The sequence below is a fragment of the Anarrhichthys ocellatus genome, unplaced genomic scaffold (assembly GCF_004355925.1).
Source record: "Anarrhichthys ocellatus isolate YVR2014 unplaced genomic scaffold, GSC_Weel_1.0 scaffold43, whole genome shotgun sequence".
Classification (NCBI taxonomy): domain Eukaryota; kingdom Metazoa; phylum Chordata; class Actinopteri; order Perciformes; family Anarhichadidae; genus Anarrhichthys; species Anarrhichthys ocellatus.
The window spans coordinates 1,557,349-1,573,394 of NW_022280073.1; the positions used below are offsets into that span (position 1 = coordinate 1,557,349).

The 16,046-nt window shown below is 43.2% G+C and overlaps 2 protein-coding genes across 2 annotated transcripts in view; both read left to right on the plus strand.

Moving 5' to 3' along the window:
- Positions 1 to 1,425: 1,425 nt before the first annotated feature.
- Positions 1,426 to 7,360, plus strand: LOC116395071 (polyadenylate-binding protein 1A). The gene is made up of 14 exons (XM_031868603.1): positions 1,426 to 2,296; positions 2,595 to 2,788; positions 2,965 to 3,080; positions 3,938 to 4,077; positions 4,188 to 4,282; positions 4,387 to 4,524; positions 4,878 to 5,246; positions 5,369 to 5,459; positions 5,605 to 5,727; positions 5,840 to 5,982; positions 6,310 to 6,394; positions 6,537 to 6,667; positions 6,828 to 6,918; positions 7,009 to 7,360. The coding sequence occupies exons 1-13, from the start codon at positions 2,104 to 2,106 to the stop codon at positions 6,915 to 6,917; spliced, it is 1,908 nt and encodes a 635-aa protein (XP_031724463.1). The 5' UTR covers positions 1,426 to 2,103; the 3' UTR covers position 6,918; positions 7,009 to 7,360.
- Positions 7,361 to 11,464: 4,104 nt separating this feature from the next.
- The window catches only part of LOC116395061 (E3 ubiquitin-protein ligase RNF19A), a 29,251-nt gene continuing 24,669 nt past the window's right edge, over positions 11,465 to 16,046 (plus strand). Inside the window, exon 1 of the mRNA XM_031868583.1 lies at positions 11,465 to 11,676. The gene's annotated coding sequence lies outside the window, so the exon portion shown is untranslated. The remainder of the gene's footprint in view (positions 11,677 to 16,046) is intronic.

The following is a 16,046-nucleotide window of genomic DNA, read 5'->3' on the forward strand; positions in this document are numbered from 1 at the left end:
GCACTAGTTTGACTGTCTCCTATAGTCTCCTGACGTTGCTGTGGTAAATGTCTATTGTGATGTGTCCTCAAACCACATCATAGGAGAATCTGAAGGTTTCCTCATAAAGGGAAAATACAAGAACTACACTACAAGCACACAAGGGCCACAGGTTTGAATACGCTGGACCTTTGGAGAAAGGAGACGCGGAAGGTTTACAACTGCAAACCTCCAAAAGGCTAAGCTAATCGGTAAAGTCAGCAGAAGTGTTGAACAACCATTTCATGGGGTTCGAGCATCATCACTGTCTTGTTCCAAAATCAAGAAGCCAGCAAGCTTGCTTCAATGCCAATGTTTGAATGAACAGCTGAAGGAACGGAAACAAAGCCATTTACTAATACACAGCTGTGGGTTTTGCTGCCCTTATTGCCATGACAACGTGGGAGGAGGCCACTGCAGTGGGATGATGCAGTGCAGAGCCATCTCCTCAACCATCCCCGAGAGTGAAACATAGTCGTTGGCACATCTGCGGAGAACAGTTTGTGCTCACTTTGCACACGAGTGTAATCAAGGTAACATTCAACTGTACCCTGTAGGTAATGCAAAAAATAGAAATGGGATATGCGTTTGTTGGTAGTGCCTGTCGGAATCGTCAGTATTGCAAAACGAAAAAAAAGCTGTCAATGTAGCATTTTGTGTAGCTTTTAGCTTTCGCTCTTTGAAGCCGCCTGTAGGTGTGCCGACCGGCTGAGACGCGCGTGACTGCTCGCGGGAGCGCGCCCAGCAGAGGGGGAAATTTGTCTGACATTTTATTGCCCTACTTATTTCAAGGGCGTTGAAAAATATTTATTTACTTATACTATAATACGTAGTTACTGTTGGGTTAATCAACAATGTATGAACATTAGGGATCAATTCGAGATAAATTATTCAGGTGAACCATTTCATTACCTGTTTAAAAGTAGTAGTATGAACACATTGGAGTCCAGGGACGTACAGTATATGGGAGGATGCCCAAAAGTGCATCCACTTTTATTTCAGACATATGAAAAATACTGAGACGCCGAAGCATTAACTATGTGCTGGAGAATGGACAAGCGTAAGGGGATGATATTGGACAGAGCTAGGTAATTCCTTGATATGTAGATTATTAAATGGCCAGTTTATGCTATTTCGGAAGCTAGCGGGGTCACAGCAGAGCATCACTGTTTCGCTGACTCGGGGAAATATAATTGGTGCATCGAGTAGTTTAAAAAACAACTTATGGCTCCAGCTGTTGAATAGCTGACCATCGACACATTCGTTACCTGTTCCAAATAGAGCTAGGGACTGTACATTTCAAGTGAATAAAGAGAAAATCGCCTGTAATGCGCTAAAGGAAAGCTGGTGTAAAATATCGCGATAAGTGTGACGTCAGCCTTGGTGGTACAAGCGTCGTGGTTTCGACTAGAATCGCTCAACAACCTCCACCGACCTTCCTTTCATTCTCGTAATCCGTCTGCGTAGGGTGTGCTCCGGAGCTAGTCTCGGCACACATTTTATTATTATGAAACAAACCAAAAGCTAGAGAGCACACGCAGACATATTTTTATAAGAAAAAAAAAATCGGTGAAGCAGGATTTCATTTGCCAACCCAAGCAACGCGAAGAAGACTTCAAAAAGAACGAAAAACGGAAACGAGAAGAAACGTTAGCAAGCCAAGCAGTTAGCCTCATTGTTGGAAGCGTGGGTGATTACCGTTAGCCAGTTATATTGTCAAGCGCTTATTTCTCCCTTTAAGGGCTTTGTCATTCGAGTAAACTAGAACATTTGCTTCGTTTACTACCGATAATTAAGTTTTATAACTGACGGAGGTAGAGTACCGGTTCAAAATTGTGAAGTCCGCGAGCCATATCGGTTAGGCCACGCTCCGACATTTTGCTAATCAAGCTAACTAGCCCACGTTGCTAACTGGTTAGACAGCTAGTACATGTGTCTGCGCTGTTAATTTGTAACACGTTGTTGAAGAGACCTGACACAGGAATCTCTTAATACAACAGGCGTATATTTGCTGACTGTTGTCAACAATATATCGAGTTAATATAACCTTCCAGTTGTACTCCCTGCGAGCACACGTCGTCCAACATGAATCCCAGCGCGCCGAGCTACCCAATGGCTTCCCTCTATGTGGGAGACCTGCACCCAGACGTTACGGAGGCCATGCTGTACGAGAAGTTCAGCCCGGCCGGGCCCATCCTCTCCATCCGGGTGTGCAGAGACATGATCACCCGTCGGTCCCTCGGCTATGCCTATGTCAACTTCCAGCAGCCCGCTGATGGTAGGTTTACGCTAAGTTTTTATAGCACACAGGGCAGCAAATATTAGCAAAAGGGATGTGGCACCATATCGACTTATATTTTTTTTTTCACGAACTAGACATGCTATGTCCTGGCATCTCTGATGCAATAAGCAGAATTGTTTTAGTAATCATGATATCAGATTACGTTATCTACTGAGCATGTCATGCATCGGTCTTGTTTTTAGTTTCTATAGAGGTACAGAAGTGATAGCAGTTGGCTACCAGACAAGACATATGAACCTAGTGTCCAGTCTTAAAATGTTGTCCTGTTTTCCAGCTGAGCGAGCCCTGGACACCATGAACTTTGATGTGATCAAAGGCAGGCCCCTCCGCATCATGTGGTCTCAGCGGGACCCCTCCTTGAGGAAGAGCGGAGTGGGCAACATCTTCATCAAGAACCTGGACAAGTCCATTGACAACAAAGCCCTCTATGACACATTCTCTGCCTTTGGAAACATCCTGTCCTGCAAGGTAGGCAGGGCACCATTCACTGTGTCCACCTCTGCCTTTGTGTTTGAGTGCTTTACATACAGAACACTAGTTTGCATGACTAAAGATTGAAACTGATGGTGTGTGTGTGTCTGGTGTGTTTTTAAATGCATGGTGTTTGGGATTGTTTTGACATGCTCAAATCTCCCCTTTCCAAGGTGGTTTGTGATGAAAATGGCTCAAAGGGTTACGGCTTTGTGCACTTTGAGACCCACGAGGCTGCTGAGCGGGCCATTGAGAAAATGAATGGCATGTTGCTCAATGACAGAAAAGTGTAAGTGGGACTACAATTACACTTGTTTAGATAGGTATTTTTTGGAGTGTCGTATTAACGTGACTTTTATATCTAATCGAGTTTGTGTGTAACTGCATCTTGTCCTCAAACCCATCTCCAATCCTGCCTACTGACCTTTCTGTTTTCATACAACCAAGTGAAGAATGACAATCGTCCTAAAGAGCAGCACCAAGTTTTGAACATCTTTCAGTGTTGGACGCAGGGAACCTTTAAATCCGTGCAAGTGTAGTTGTGAAATACTATCCAAAATAATAGTTATTCGTTTTTAAAGTAGTGTACAATCCTAGTATTCTGTAATTCATTTCATAGCGTTTCTTTGTGAAATGACACCAGGGAAAGCGTGGTTTGAAGCAGCCTGGTTCATAAGAAAGATTTAAATGTCTAGATTCAAAGTGATTGCTGTCACATTTTTCCTGCAGTCTACACTGCTTACCATGTTCACTTGGTGCAGATGCCCGTGTTACAACTTGTTTAGTCATTCATTGCAATTAACCTGAAATGCATCCTCCTGAATAATTAATTTTTTTGCTCTCCCGGGGTAGATGATAATATTAGTGCTTTACTTCTTGACTGGTTTAAGATCACACTGCAGCTATAAGAGAGCTTTGGGTGTTCCACATTGTAATCAGTGGCTGCTGACAGTCATGTACTTTTTGTTGCAAAAAAAGACTTGCATCGGACAGTTTTTACAAAAGCTCTGGGTTTTCCGTTGATATTCCAGCAAAAGTAATTTGAAAACTATGGTAATTTAGCGGTTAAGCCAAGTCTTGTCTTGCTATGTGTGATGTATTGTATTTTAAAAAAAATAATAATATTTTACATCATTTAACCAACAGATTTGTTGGCCGCTTTAAGTCTCGCAAAGAGAGGGAGGCTGAGCTCGGGGCACGCGCCAGAGAGTTTACCAATGTTTACATCAAGAACTTTGGGGAGGACATGGATGACGAGAAGCTAAGGGAGATGTTTAATAAATATGGTAAGACAATGATACTGTTTCAGAGAGTGGCATGCTTACAATTAAGTAGGTTGCCAGTGTTAATTGGTCCAATTTTTTTTAATATGTACTGATGAGCTATTCTGTTGTAGGACCTGCCCTTAGCATCCGGGTTATGACTGATGAGAGTGGCAAATCCAAGGGATTTGGCTTTGTCAGCTTCGAGAGACACGAGGATGCACAAAAGGTGAGGATTAGTTGGAAAATTAACCTGTCACTGTACCTCTGCTGAGTGAGTATAAATCAATACAACCATGTCTTCCATTCAGTCTATTGCTTATTTCATTGCAGGCTGTGGACGACATGAACGGCAAAGACCTTAATGGCAGACAAGTGTATGTGGGCCGCGCACAGAAGAAAGGAGAGCGGCAGAATGAGCTCAAGCGTAAATTTGAGCAGATGAAACAGGATCGCATGACGAGATACCAGGTTTGTTGGCCTTCCACTCTGTCGTAGCAATTTCATTCGACACATTACAGGGTTTTTGCATGAACACGCCAATTTCGCAAATAACAGATGCATTCTGGGCCCTGATGCCCCCCTACCAGTCAGTGTGAAGATACCCATGTAGGGGGTGTATCTACCAACAGGCTCAGTAGTTCAAATTGTGATGAACAGTAAAATTGGTGCAAAGGATCGAGAATTAAAGTTGTGACAGTTTGCAGCCTTCTAAAACCTAATTTTAACTAGTTTGTCATTGGCTACAATGGTTGCTGGCTCTACAAGACTCGGCTGATTTGACTCATTCTTGATTCATTATTTTGTTGTTTTCCATACACCAGGGTGTCAATCTGTATGTGAAAAACCTGGATGATGGCCTGGACGACGAGCGCCTACGTAAAGAATTCTCTCCATTCGGAACCATAACTAGCGCTAAGGTAATGATGGAGGGGGGCCGCAGCAAAGGCTTTGGCTTTGTGTGTTTCTCTTCCCCGGAAGAGGCAACAAAGGCCGTTACAGAAATGAACGGACGTATTGTTGCCACAAAGCCACTGTATGTGGCCCTGGCCCAGCGTAAGGAGGAGCGTCAAGCCCATCTAACCAACCAGTACATGCAGAGGATGGCCACAGTCCGTGCTGTGCCGAACCCTGTCCTCAACCCATATCAGCCTGCCCCACCCTCAGGCTATTTCATGGCGGCTATACCTCAGGTGAGTCTCCCACCCCCTCTGCCTGACAACTAAGCATACCTGATTGTTGGTAGTTAAATGTTTCAGTACCGTGGCTGTAAGAGACCATGTAATGATGAATCGTTTCTCTCCGCCCGGCTCAGGCCCAGAACCGTGCCGCATACTACTCTGCCAACCAGCTGGCGCAGCTTCGCCCCAGCCCTCGTTGGGCCACTCAAGGCGTGCGGCCTCAACGTAAGTAGATACTTTATATCTAGTGAATAGAACGGCCAAAGTGATACTGTAGCTGAATTGGTAACAAGCACTCTCTGTTAACATTGAAAGTGCTGAGTCATGACTACTCCCGCGTGGATCTCTAATGCTGTTCCTCTTCCTTCAGACTTCCAAAACATGCCCAATGCCATGCGCCCATCAGCTCCCCGGCCCCAGACCTTCAACACCATCCGTCCCACCGCGACCCCCAATGCGCAGGTCCCACGCATGATGGCGTCCCAGCGCATGCGTAAGTATTTCAGCTCTCAGAGCACAGAAACCTCTGTTTTGTTCCTCTGTCGGCACCTGTTAATCACCGATGTAGCTTTGACGAAGTGCCCTTCTCACCTTCCTCTCCTCAGCCACCCAGGCCCTCGGCCAACGCCCTACCGGTGCGTCAGCCACTGCCGCCCCAGTGCGAGCTATGCCCCAGTACAAGTATGCCGCTGGTGTGCGCAACTCCCAGCAGCACATGGCGTCCCAGCCACAGGTCCCCATGCAGCAGGTATGTACTGATTTGACCATCGTGGCCTTGGTGTAAGGCCACGACTAAAAAAGTCTACATAGTTTCATTCATAAACGACTGGAAATTTCATAAGAACTGTGCTTTTGGACTATCTGCATTTCTGACTACTGTGTGTGTGCATGCACATGGTCAATGTGTACACAAGTCAATACAATATTCACAATACACAGCACTCACCTTTTAGTCAGTCATTCATGCAGTGTAGAAATAGATTGTGATAATTATGCAGTGGTAGTTTTGCATTTGGTGATTTTTACGGTTGGTCTGAATATGTCTCTAAACTCAAATCTTTCCTTCCTTCTCCAGCCTGCTGTCCATGTCCAAGGACAAGAGCCCCTGACTGCCTCCATGCTGGCTGCTGCCCCTCCTCAGGAACAGAAGCAGATGCTGGGTCAGTACATACTCTGCTCCGAGAGTTACAGAGAACTAACGAACACAAATAGGATTCTGTCTGGTCACCGAGTTATTTGACACATTCAGTCTGGTTTCATGCGTTTTGAAACGGTTGTTGATTGCTGTTCTTCTTCCTTCAGGTGAGCGTCTGTTCCCCCTGATCCAGAACATGCACCCCAGCCTGGCTGGCAAGATCACCGGTATGCTGCTGGAGATCGACAACTCTGAACTTCTCCACATGCTGGAGTCACCTGAGTCGCTGCGCTCAAAGGTCAGTTAATGGCTAAGCTGTTAGATCTCCGGAATTAGTTATCCATTTGAAAACAGTCTTTGCTCCTCTAAATTGACATGAGCCTGGTTGCTAGCAGCTTCCTGAATGAGTACAACAGAAGTGCTTCATATGCAGTGGTTCATGAATTGTTTTGTTTCAGGTGGATGAGGCTGTTGCTGTGCTCCAGGCCCACCAGGCCAAGGAGGCGGCTCAGAAGTCTACCACCCCTGCTGGAGTTCCCAGCGTCTAAGGTGCGTGTGGGGATTTTATTTTTGATATCTGTATCAGTTAACGTGTCGATTCCATAAGTTTAAGCATCGATGTTGTTTTTTGTCTTACAGATTGAAACCTGCTTCACCGAAGAAAAAGCGAAAAAAATATTAAACATTGAAAAACCTAAAACTCTGAAAACATTGCAAAATGATAAATTATTTCTTAAAAAAAGAAAAACAATTAATCTGCCAGGTCTAGAGATGATAAAACTAGACCTTGATCATAAACCAAAATTTGTTGGGAAAAAAATAGAAAAATAGAAAAAAATCGAGATTATAAATTTGAATGCATTCCTCTGTTATATGTCATTTTACTGTCAGTGCTCAGAATATCGGCCATGTTCAGGAAGGTGGTAGCTGAGCATTATGAAAGGTGATTTGTATTGTAAACTGCTGGCTGTAATAAAATTCTCATTCAAAATTCAGGCCTCTATTTCATTTCTAAGTGTTGTCCCTATGAATTTTCATACCTGTAATAATTACATAGATATTGACTCCAGTCTCATTTATGCATGTCTTCACAGACCGCCTTTCTCAGATGTATTACAATGAACTGTGGTGATTGGGCAGATGTTTTTCTGAGGGATGATGTTTGCAGTCCAAAGTTTATGTCCATGCAGAACTGTTCCAATACTGTTAGGTATGCCTGAAAGACATTTAGTATGTCCCAATACATAGTGCTTCACATGTTTGCCAAAAAGGTCCAGGATGTTGTACTGCATCTGGTCCCATTTTGCAGTCTGCAAGCCAGCATGCTTTCCTGGCTATTCTGACCCACAATCCTTTGTACAGCAGACATTTGAGAAAGTGCGTCAAAGTTCAGGGTGCCAGCTGCAGTGTGCTGCGATTTGGAATGCAACGCACATTTTAAAGCATGCAGTACGGTACTGTTGTCTTCCACCAGGTGTCCCTGTCATTCAGTGTTTAGCCGATCACAAGCAGCTTCTTTAAAGTTGTGGTCAATCTACCCGACTTCAGTTTCCCATCTGTACTTCCTGTGATTTACAGCGTTGTGGGAATAGATGTGCTCTGGATAACTGCACAGTATACAGTGAGACACTTGTAGGCTTCTGTCTCGTTCAGGGCCTACTGTGGGCAGATAATCGCCACGGTAAAATGGCTAAATTATGTGCAGCTCTGATCTATATAGATGATGATCAATATTCACACCAAGTAGGACAGCATGCATAAATAAGTGGCTGCAGCTCAGCTGTCAAAGCCTCATTTCTGGTGCGTCTGACGACAACCAAGACTGAGTGGATCAGTGATTTTTCTATTTTGTACTTCCATCATTGGGATTATATTCAAACTGCACTACGTTTTCTACAGCGATGGATAATTGATTTTTGTGACACTTGGTTCCAAAATCCAGACCAAAGAATTGGAGAACGGCATTTTATTCTGTAGAATAAGTTTCAGCTCTGTATATTGCAGTGAGGAAGCCATGCAAAGTCCTTACTGTCAGGGATGGCACTGCTCCTCGCAGCTGCTGGTGTTCTCGGCCCTCTGTTTACATCGGTGGCTGTCTTCTGTTTATTGTATCTTTCTCACAGGCCTCTGCAGTCTTTCCCACTGCACCAAATCTGTTTACTTTCCTGCACTTAAACTTGTACACTGTCATGTATGTTAATGGTGGTGAAGAAGCCATTTCATCACATCTTTCCTCCTAACCAGAGCACAGGAGAGCTTGTATGTCTAAGAACTGACAAAGCATGAATGTGTCTTTAGTTTCGCAATCAGACGGACTATCTTAGTTACTGATACTATTTTGGTTGACATAGCCAAGCGTTCTAAATCGTACACTGCTTTCAGTACGTACTGCAGCTGCCCAAACACAGTACTCACTGTTGCATGCAGTGTGCATTCAATTGGGTGCACGCTGCATGCACAACATACTGCTTCATAACATTGCACTTCGATCCTCTTACTCATGTATCTGCCTTGCAGAGGATTGTGGGTCAGAATGGACAGAAAAGCATGCTGTCTTCCAACCTGCAAAATGGGACCGGATGCAGTAGGACATGCTGGTATTTTTAGCATTCTGCATTTTGTGGCACACTAAATCGTGAAGTTGCATGGGTATTGGAATGCACAGAATATGATGAAATATTTTGATACAACAAATGAAATCTTGAGAACAATACATTCAAATATTTGGAAAGAGAGAATACATTGATATTAAACCTCAAGGCTGTAATACATGTGGAGACACTTGAGTACAGACTTTTAATTTGTAATGCCTTCTCCCCTACAGCCAGCTTCAACTTTGAAATACAATATACAAATGATGTGACTTGTGTGTGACTTCAATGAAATTGTGGGGAAAGTGGAAAAAAAAAAACTTAAAGCTCCAAAAAAAGATGAAATAAAGCCATAACATAAGCAAATGTATTAACCGATACATTTCATACATGGTTTCCTGTCTGCAAAATGGAGAATTTGAATACTAGTCTGGAAAATATATTTTTGCAGCTGTACTGTTAACTCTCATCATTTTATTGGGGTAATTTAGATTAAGACTAATGTTCCTTAAACTCAAACGTTTGCTATCACATGCCATGTAATTACAAACTAAGTTATCTTATCATTGTTTAATCATTGAATAATTTATAGAATTTGTCCTTCATTTAAGTTGATTTTATATAAACTTTAAGAAAATAAGGCAGTGCTCCAGAAAGTCAGTTTTCTCATCATGTCGATGTTGAAGGAGCTCTGGTTGAGTAACAACTCAGGCCTATAGCCTGACAGTTGACGTGCCCCGGACCATGTTAGCTTCCCAGCATAGTAACTGAGCTTGAACTATGTTGAATTTACTTCATGGAACTGACTGAACTGAATATGAGTCAGACTAACCAACATAAGTCTGGCTCATTTGGTAAACTGGCTGTAATGAAACGTCATGCAGTATCTTGTCTTGTAACCTGAGAACACTGAAGTAAATGTGGATTCATCTGTTTTCTTTTCACTCATTTATAAAGGAGACCGTCCACATTTGTATGCTTTATTCAGATAGTGGGAAAACTGGAAGTAGGCTGTGGAGACACGTGGGAAAGCTCTGGTCGGAATCGGTCCCTGGTGTAGGCCACGTTCTCCAACGGGGCTGTTGAGGAACTCTCTTTGAGTTGGAATGTGTGCTTTTATCACATCTCCAATGCTTCCTTTGTTGACTTCCCTGTATTATTGGACCGACAACCCATTTAATATATTACCACAGTGTCCAACTTTACAGGGGCTGCATCTCCCCTGACACTGCAGCACAAACACTCCCAGGCTCAAGATCAGCCCTCGTTTAAGGAACATATTTCAAAACATGTTACGGTACAAGGCCGACCCAAAACCACTTTCTGCAGGGATTTCATAGAAGTATCCAGCTTTAACTCATGTTTGTTCCTATCTGTTTCTGGCTCACAAAGGGAGGATTTTGAGTAAAAATCTTTTATCTCCATAGTGTGATAGGCTCATGTAAACACCAACAGTGCCGTATTCCCCCTCTGTATCCCGTGCCTTTTCATTTGAGGTGTAATACCCCTGTGGATGGAGCTTCTGTGTGGCCTGATTGTAAGGTCCCACGTTGTGTCGGATTTGGAGTTGTGTACATACTTGGTAACTATAGGACGCATGTGCACAAAAAGAACCCTCAGCTTACCCCAGATTCCTGCTATCACATGATTTCCACAGTCTGGTTCGGGGCTGCTACTTGTTTTGGTCGGATTTCCTCCCTAATTAGGCTTTAAGGAATCCGTGCTACCAGTAAACAGAGTGTTTCTAACATTGCCCATCTGTGAATATGAGAGTGGCAGTAATAGTCAGAGCTGTGGAATTCCACCAGCTCGTTCGTCACTTCCTCTTGTGTCCCTTTTAATATTCATAAACACACAGAGAGCTATGGGGTAATCCTCTGTAGCTTGGATTAGATGTGTCTGTCTGGCACTGCCCTGTCTGCCAATCAACCAACAAAATCTTGTACGTACGATATGAATGTCTGAAACCTAAAAAAAAAACAAGTTATATTTAAAGGCTATACAAGTCATTTATGGGACATGAGGGAGCTTAGTGCTCGACTCTAATGTTTATATTGCACTCCAGTGTACACCAAGTCCCCAAGCTTGGAGATGACGTCAAGCCCTATATGCATTCCAGCTGTATTTTTATTTTACTATGTCAAAGATTTGATTTAATAAGCAACACAAAGTACACCCAACAGAAAATAGACATAGGACAGCTAAAAGAAAAACTAGCAGCTGGTTGGTGTAAGTGTAGAGTAGTGATACTCTTCATTTCTGGTGTGTTATACTAAATTGTATTATTATAATAGTATGATTACCATCAAAATCAATATATATAATAATCATTAAAATGTCATGATTATTATGATAATCATTATAATTATAAAAGTACTAAATATGTTTTACAGATTACACGAGCTCTTGTAAAAACGTTACAGAAGTCACCGCGGGGGAGAGAAGCCTTTGAAACTTTAGTCAAAATCTCGCGATGCGATTTGAATTTCTCAGCCAGAACGAGAACAGCAAACAACAGAGAGAGCTCTGTAGGAGCTGTTGTCGTTCGAAACGGAACGGAACGGATAGGTGGGACCGAAGACAGAGGAGAAGAAGTGCTAGTAGCAGTGGGGAAGTAATTCTCTGATTTATTAACTGGAAACTATTTTTGGAAAGGCAGAGCGTTTCCTTTCGTCTCTGGTTCTGTCTGCGGAACAAGTGTCACCAGCAACAGACGGTATGTTCTCATCGTTTCTTGCTAACCTTGCTAGCCAGCTGCTAACGCTCGCTGTATTTGGGCACTGTTAACGTTAGGCTGGCTTTCTGGTAATGGTAAGCTGGGAGACCCTCAGAACATTTCTAGTGGCTCATCGCTGTATTTTGTTACCGTCATGTGCCATATTTGTCTGTCTGGACGCGTGTACCAGCTGCTAGTTAAACACAATGAACTAACGTTATCGAGCTAACCGAGCTATCAATCTACCGTTGTTGAGAAGTCCAAGACAAGGAACATGTACGAAAACCAACGCCAACTGGCATGGTGATTACTTCTGTAAAGTTAAATCACAGCAGCTGATTACCAATGTAGACTAAATGAGGCTGGAGTCAACTGAAGACGTTGAGTTGTTTTTTAACCGACGGCAGCTGGGTTGATTTGCTAATTACTGCCATGACGAGAGAAAAAAGTTATGATTCAGTGCGAGGGGTTTGGTGCCGTTGTGTTCACGGTCAACTGAAACGTGAAACGGGGATCTGTTAAATTGTGTGCAGCTAGGTCCTTGGTGCCTCTCTTTTCTTTTGTGACAAATTGGTGGAAGTGTGCTTTGCACGATTTATACTTTGTCAGATGTCACTACCTTTAACGTTACCTGCCAAGACGAAGATGGAGACCACCATTCAGCTTAGATTAAAAACAAAAAAGCACACACAATGCAAATATGGATTATCAGGTTTGAAGTCATGAAGACTAGACATGTTACTTGCAGTAAAATTATGAATCAGTAACGGATATTTTAAGCAGGACATGGTCAGCAACAATACTCAGGTAGGCTGTGGCGTTTAAACGATGCTCAATTGATACTAAGTGTGCCAAGAAAATATCCCCCACACCATTACATCATCACCACCACCACCAGCGGCCTGAACCGTTGATACAAGGCAGGATGGATCCATGCTTTCATGTTTATGCCAAATTCTGACCCTACCATCTGAAATCGAGACTCATCAGACCAAGCAACGTTTTTCAGATCTTCTATTGTCCAAGTTTGGTGAGCCTGTGCAAATTGTAGCCTCAGTTTCCTGTTCTTAGCTGACAGGAGTGGCACCCGGTGTGGTCTTCTGCTGCTGTAGTCCATCTGCTTCAAGGTTCCACGTGTTGTGTGTTTAGAGATGGTATTCTGCATACCTTGGTTGTAACGAGTGGTTATTTGAGTTACTGTTGCCATTCTATCATCTATCCACTCTGCCCATTCTCCTCTGACCTCTGACATCAACAAGGCATTTTCGTCCACACAACTGCCACTCACTGGATATCTTCTCTTTCGGACCATTCTCTGTAAATCCTAGAGATGGTTGTGCGTGAAAATCCCAGATCAGCAGTTTTTTGAAATACTCGGACCAGCCCGTCTGGCACCAACAACCATGCCACTTTCAAAGTCACTTAAATCCCCTTTCTTCCCCATTCTGATGCTCGCTTTGAACTTCAGCAAGTCGTCTTCACCACGTCTAGATGCCTAAAGGCATTGAGTTGCTGCCATGTGATTGGCTGATTAGCTATTTGTGTTAACAGGCAATTGAACAGGTGTGTGTGACTTTGATATTTGTATGCTTGGGACCAGCGAATAAAGCTGCACTTCTTGTGTCTTTAATCAGCCCTTCCCTAAATCTGGAAGTAAAGGTAGTGGAAGTGTACACTGTAGTGGAAATCTCCAGCTGCCACCCAGTGTAGTTGTTCCACTTGACTTATCATCCTCTACTTCAAACAGACTGAACACTTGGTCCGTATGTTTTGGTTCACTTTGCATTTGCCCCGTCACTGTTTGCTGAATTATGCAGCCACAAGCTGTCATCCTCTGGGTCCTCTTCATTGTGGGAAGTCCAGATCCTGTTATCCTGAATAACATCAAAGAACGACATAAGGCATGTCCCTCATTGTCATTCGGTCAACGATGTAAAGTTGAGCTATTTTTGAATGATCTGGTGCCTTTCATACACTTGTCTATTCCATAGAAATACGGTCTACACATTTTAAGGGTCTATATAGCTGACAATGTTGTCATAATGATATTTCTATATTGAAAAACAAAATTAATAAGAACAATTGATGTGTAATGAATATAATGTTTTTTTTGTGTTTTTTTTTTTATAGTTTGTTGCCCACCGTCTTGCAACTTCTTAGTGTTGTATGTGCAGCATAAATTGCCCCAAACAGGGCTCGACACAAACTTGTAGAAGTGCTGGTCAGGCTGCCAACTGCAGCTTTTGGTTGCCAAAACTGAAAATATGGTTGCCATTTTCATTCACCTTATATTTTGAGTAATTCGGATCCTATGCAGTTCAACATCAGCTTGATAATGAAAATGTGACCCAAAAGAACTTCCAGCAGCTGAACGAAACTCTTCGTAGTTTGTTTTACCAGTTGGATTAGTCAAACTATTCGCCCCACAATCAAGCAACTTCATTTGCTCTACCATTGTGTTTTACACACACAAGTTAAAGTTGTGATACTGGGCTATATAAATAAAACTGACGTGACTATCGTTCAGCACTACAGATTACTAATAGACATTTGTTGTGTTTGTTATATGTGTTGGAGGCAGCCCTCCAGGCTAATCAGTGTTTGGGTGTCAGAGGCCTCCCATGGCTTAGCAGCAGGTTGTCCAGACCTGTGTGTTGTTCCACAGAAAGGTCATTAGCCCAGCGTGACAACCTGGCCTGTGTGCTCTGTGTGTTTTGTCAGGGCCACGGTAAACACAGCTGCAGGGCTAGGTGGTGGTGGCCCGCTCACATCAGGGTGCTGTCAATGATTATGACTTGCATTTATGCATCTTGAATGATCAGGCACCTATCTCATTGTGCTCTACCACATATATGCATTGTTGATGCTTTGAAGTAGGATGGCAGTTTGACCCTGTCAGACCGTGGAAAAAGAAAAGGAGTGAAACGGACATTGATTTGTTTTCTGTGGTCATTTGAGGAGTACAAGAAAATAACTGACTGGCTACTTAGCTTGTCCTTCTCCTGAGCAGCGGGGAGTGAGGCTGAGGAACCCATAGACTGTATATAAGAAGTGGACGTAGTCATCGTCAGGTGGTTTGTGGACTGCTGTTACGAAGCTTCGGCTTCTCAGGCTTTTTTTGCATCTGATGAACGGAAGTTACCATATTTGGAATGCGGATGAGTGACGTAGTGAAGCCGGATACGACTCTCTGGTAGCGACACTAAGCCCGCCCTAAAGCATACTCTGCTTTATGGTCTATGTGACTCTAAATGGACCATCATTTACTAAATGAACATCATGCTGTATTGAAATAGACTGCTTTATTCGGCAGAACTGGAGGTTGCCGCCTGGTTAGACCCAGCCACCGGCCCGCAGTTGGGCTCATTTTTTGAAACCAGTGTAACATTTAAGCATGGTGGAATTAGCAAGCCAGCTAACTAGCCGGCTCTCGGCTAGCTCCACGCTTTAACGCTACACTGGTTACAGAAAACAAGCCGAACAGTCAATGTGCTCTCTTATGCTGTGAAAAGAAAGACAAACTGTGTTCAGATTTCCCACTAATGTTTGAGGGATAGTGCATGAGTCAATTTCAGGATTCCAAATTAAACAAAAACCAAAATAGATTTGTTGATGTTAATTACAAATCAATTACATTTCCTTGTCTAATCCATGACTTTTTGATGGCATGCGTCACGCCTGCGTGGCCATGAACTGTAGTTTTATTGTGTTTCAGTCATCTCAAACTAAAACTTATCTGAACAGTGAAGATTAAAAATACATTAATAATGTTTGGCTAGAATAAAAGCCTATCCAGAACGAATGCAATATTACTGATATTTAAATATAGGAATTGATTACCTGAATTATGGAGCTGGTTCATCAGGTGAGGTCATAATGAAGGAGGAGAAATACAGCCAAGTGGGCTTAAAGGGAACATCAGTGAATTTATTGATGCAGGCGTCAAGCTCCAGCACAAACTTAAGTGTTATTCATTTACACGACCTCAAAGGATGTTCAATGTGTGTATCAGGCCAGCAAGCAACCGTAACTGCATCCTATTCAAGAAGCCGGTGCAAATACAGTATTGAGGGGGTGGTTGCAGCAGTATGAGTGGTACGGCAAACTCTCTACCAGTTGGCAAATGTGGTGTTTTCTTTTTGTTGTATTACTCTTCTCTGTCTCACCAGGGGACATTTATCACACACTCCCAGTTTACCAGTCCATCCCTTTCTATTTCACACCCTCTCCCCTGACTTTTAGCTCTCTCAGCTTAGCTGAAATGCCAGGATGCTTACCTAATTTCCTCCTCACTTGAGGGAAGTGTGGGAGGGAGGAGGAGGAGGAGGAGGAGGAGGAGGGGGGGGGGGGGGGGGGGGGGGGGGGGGGGG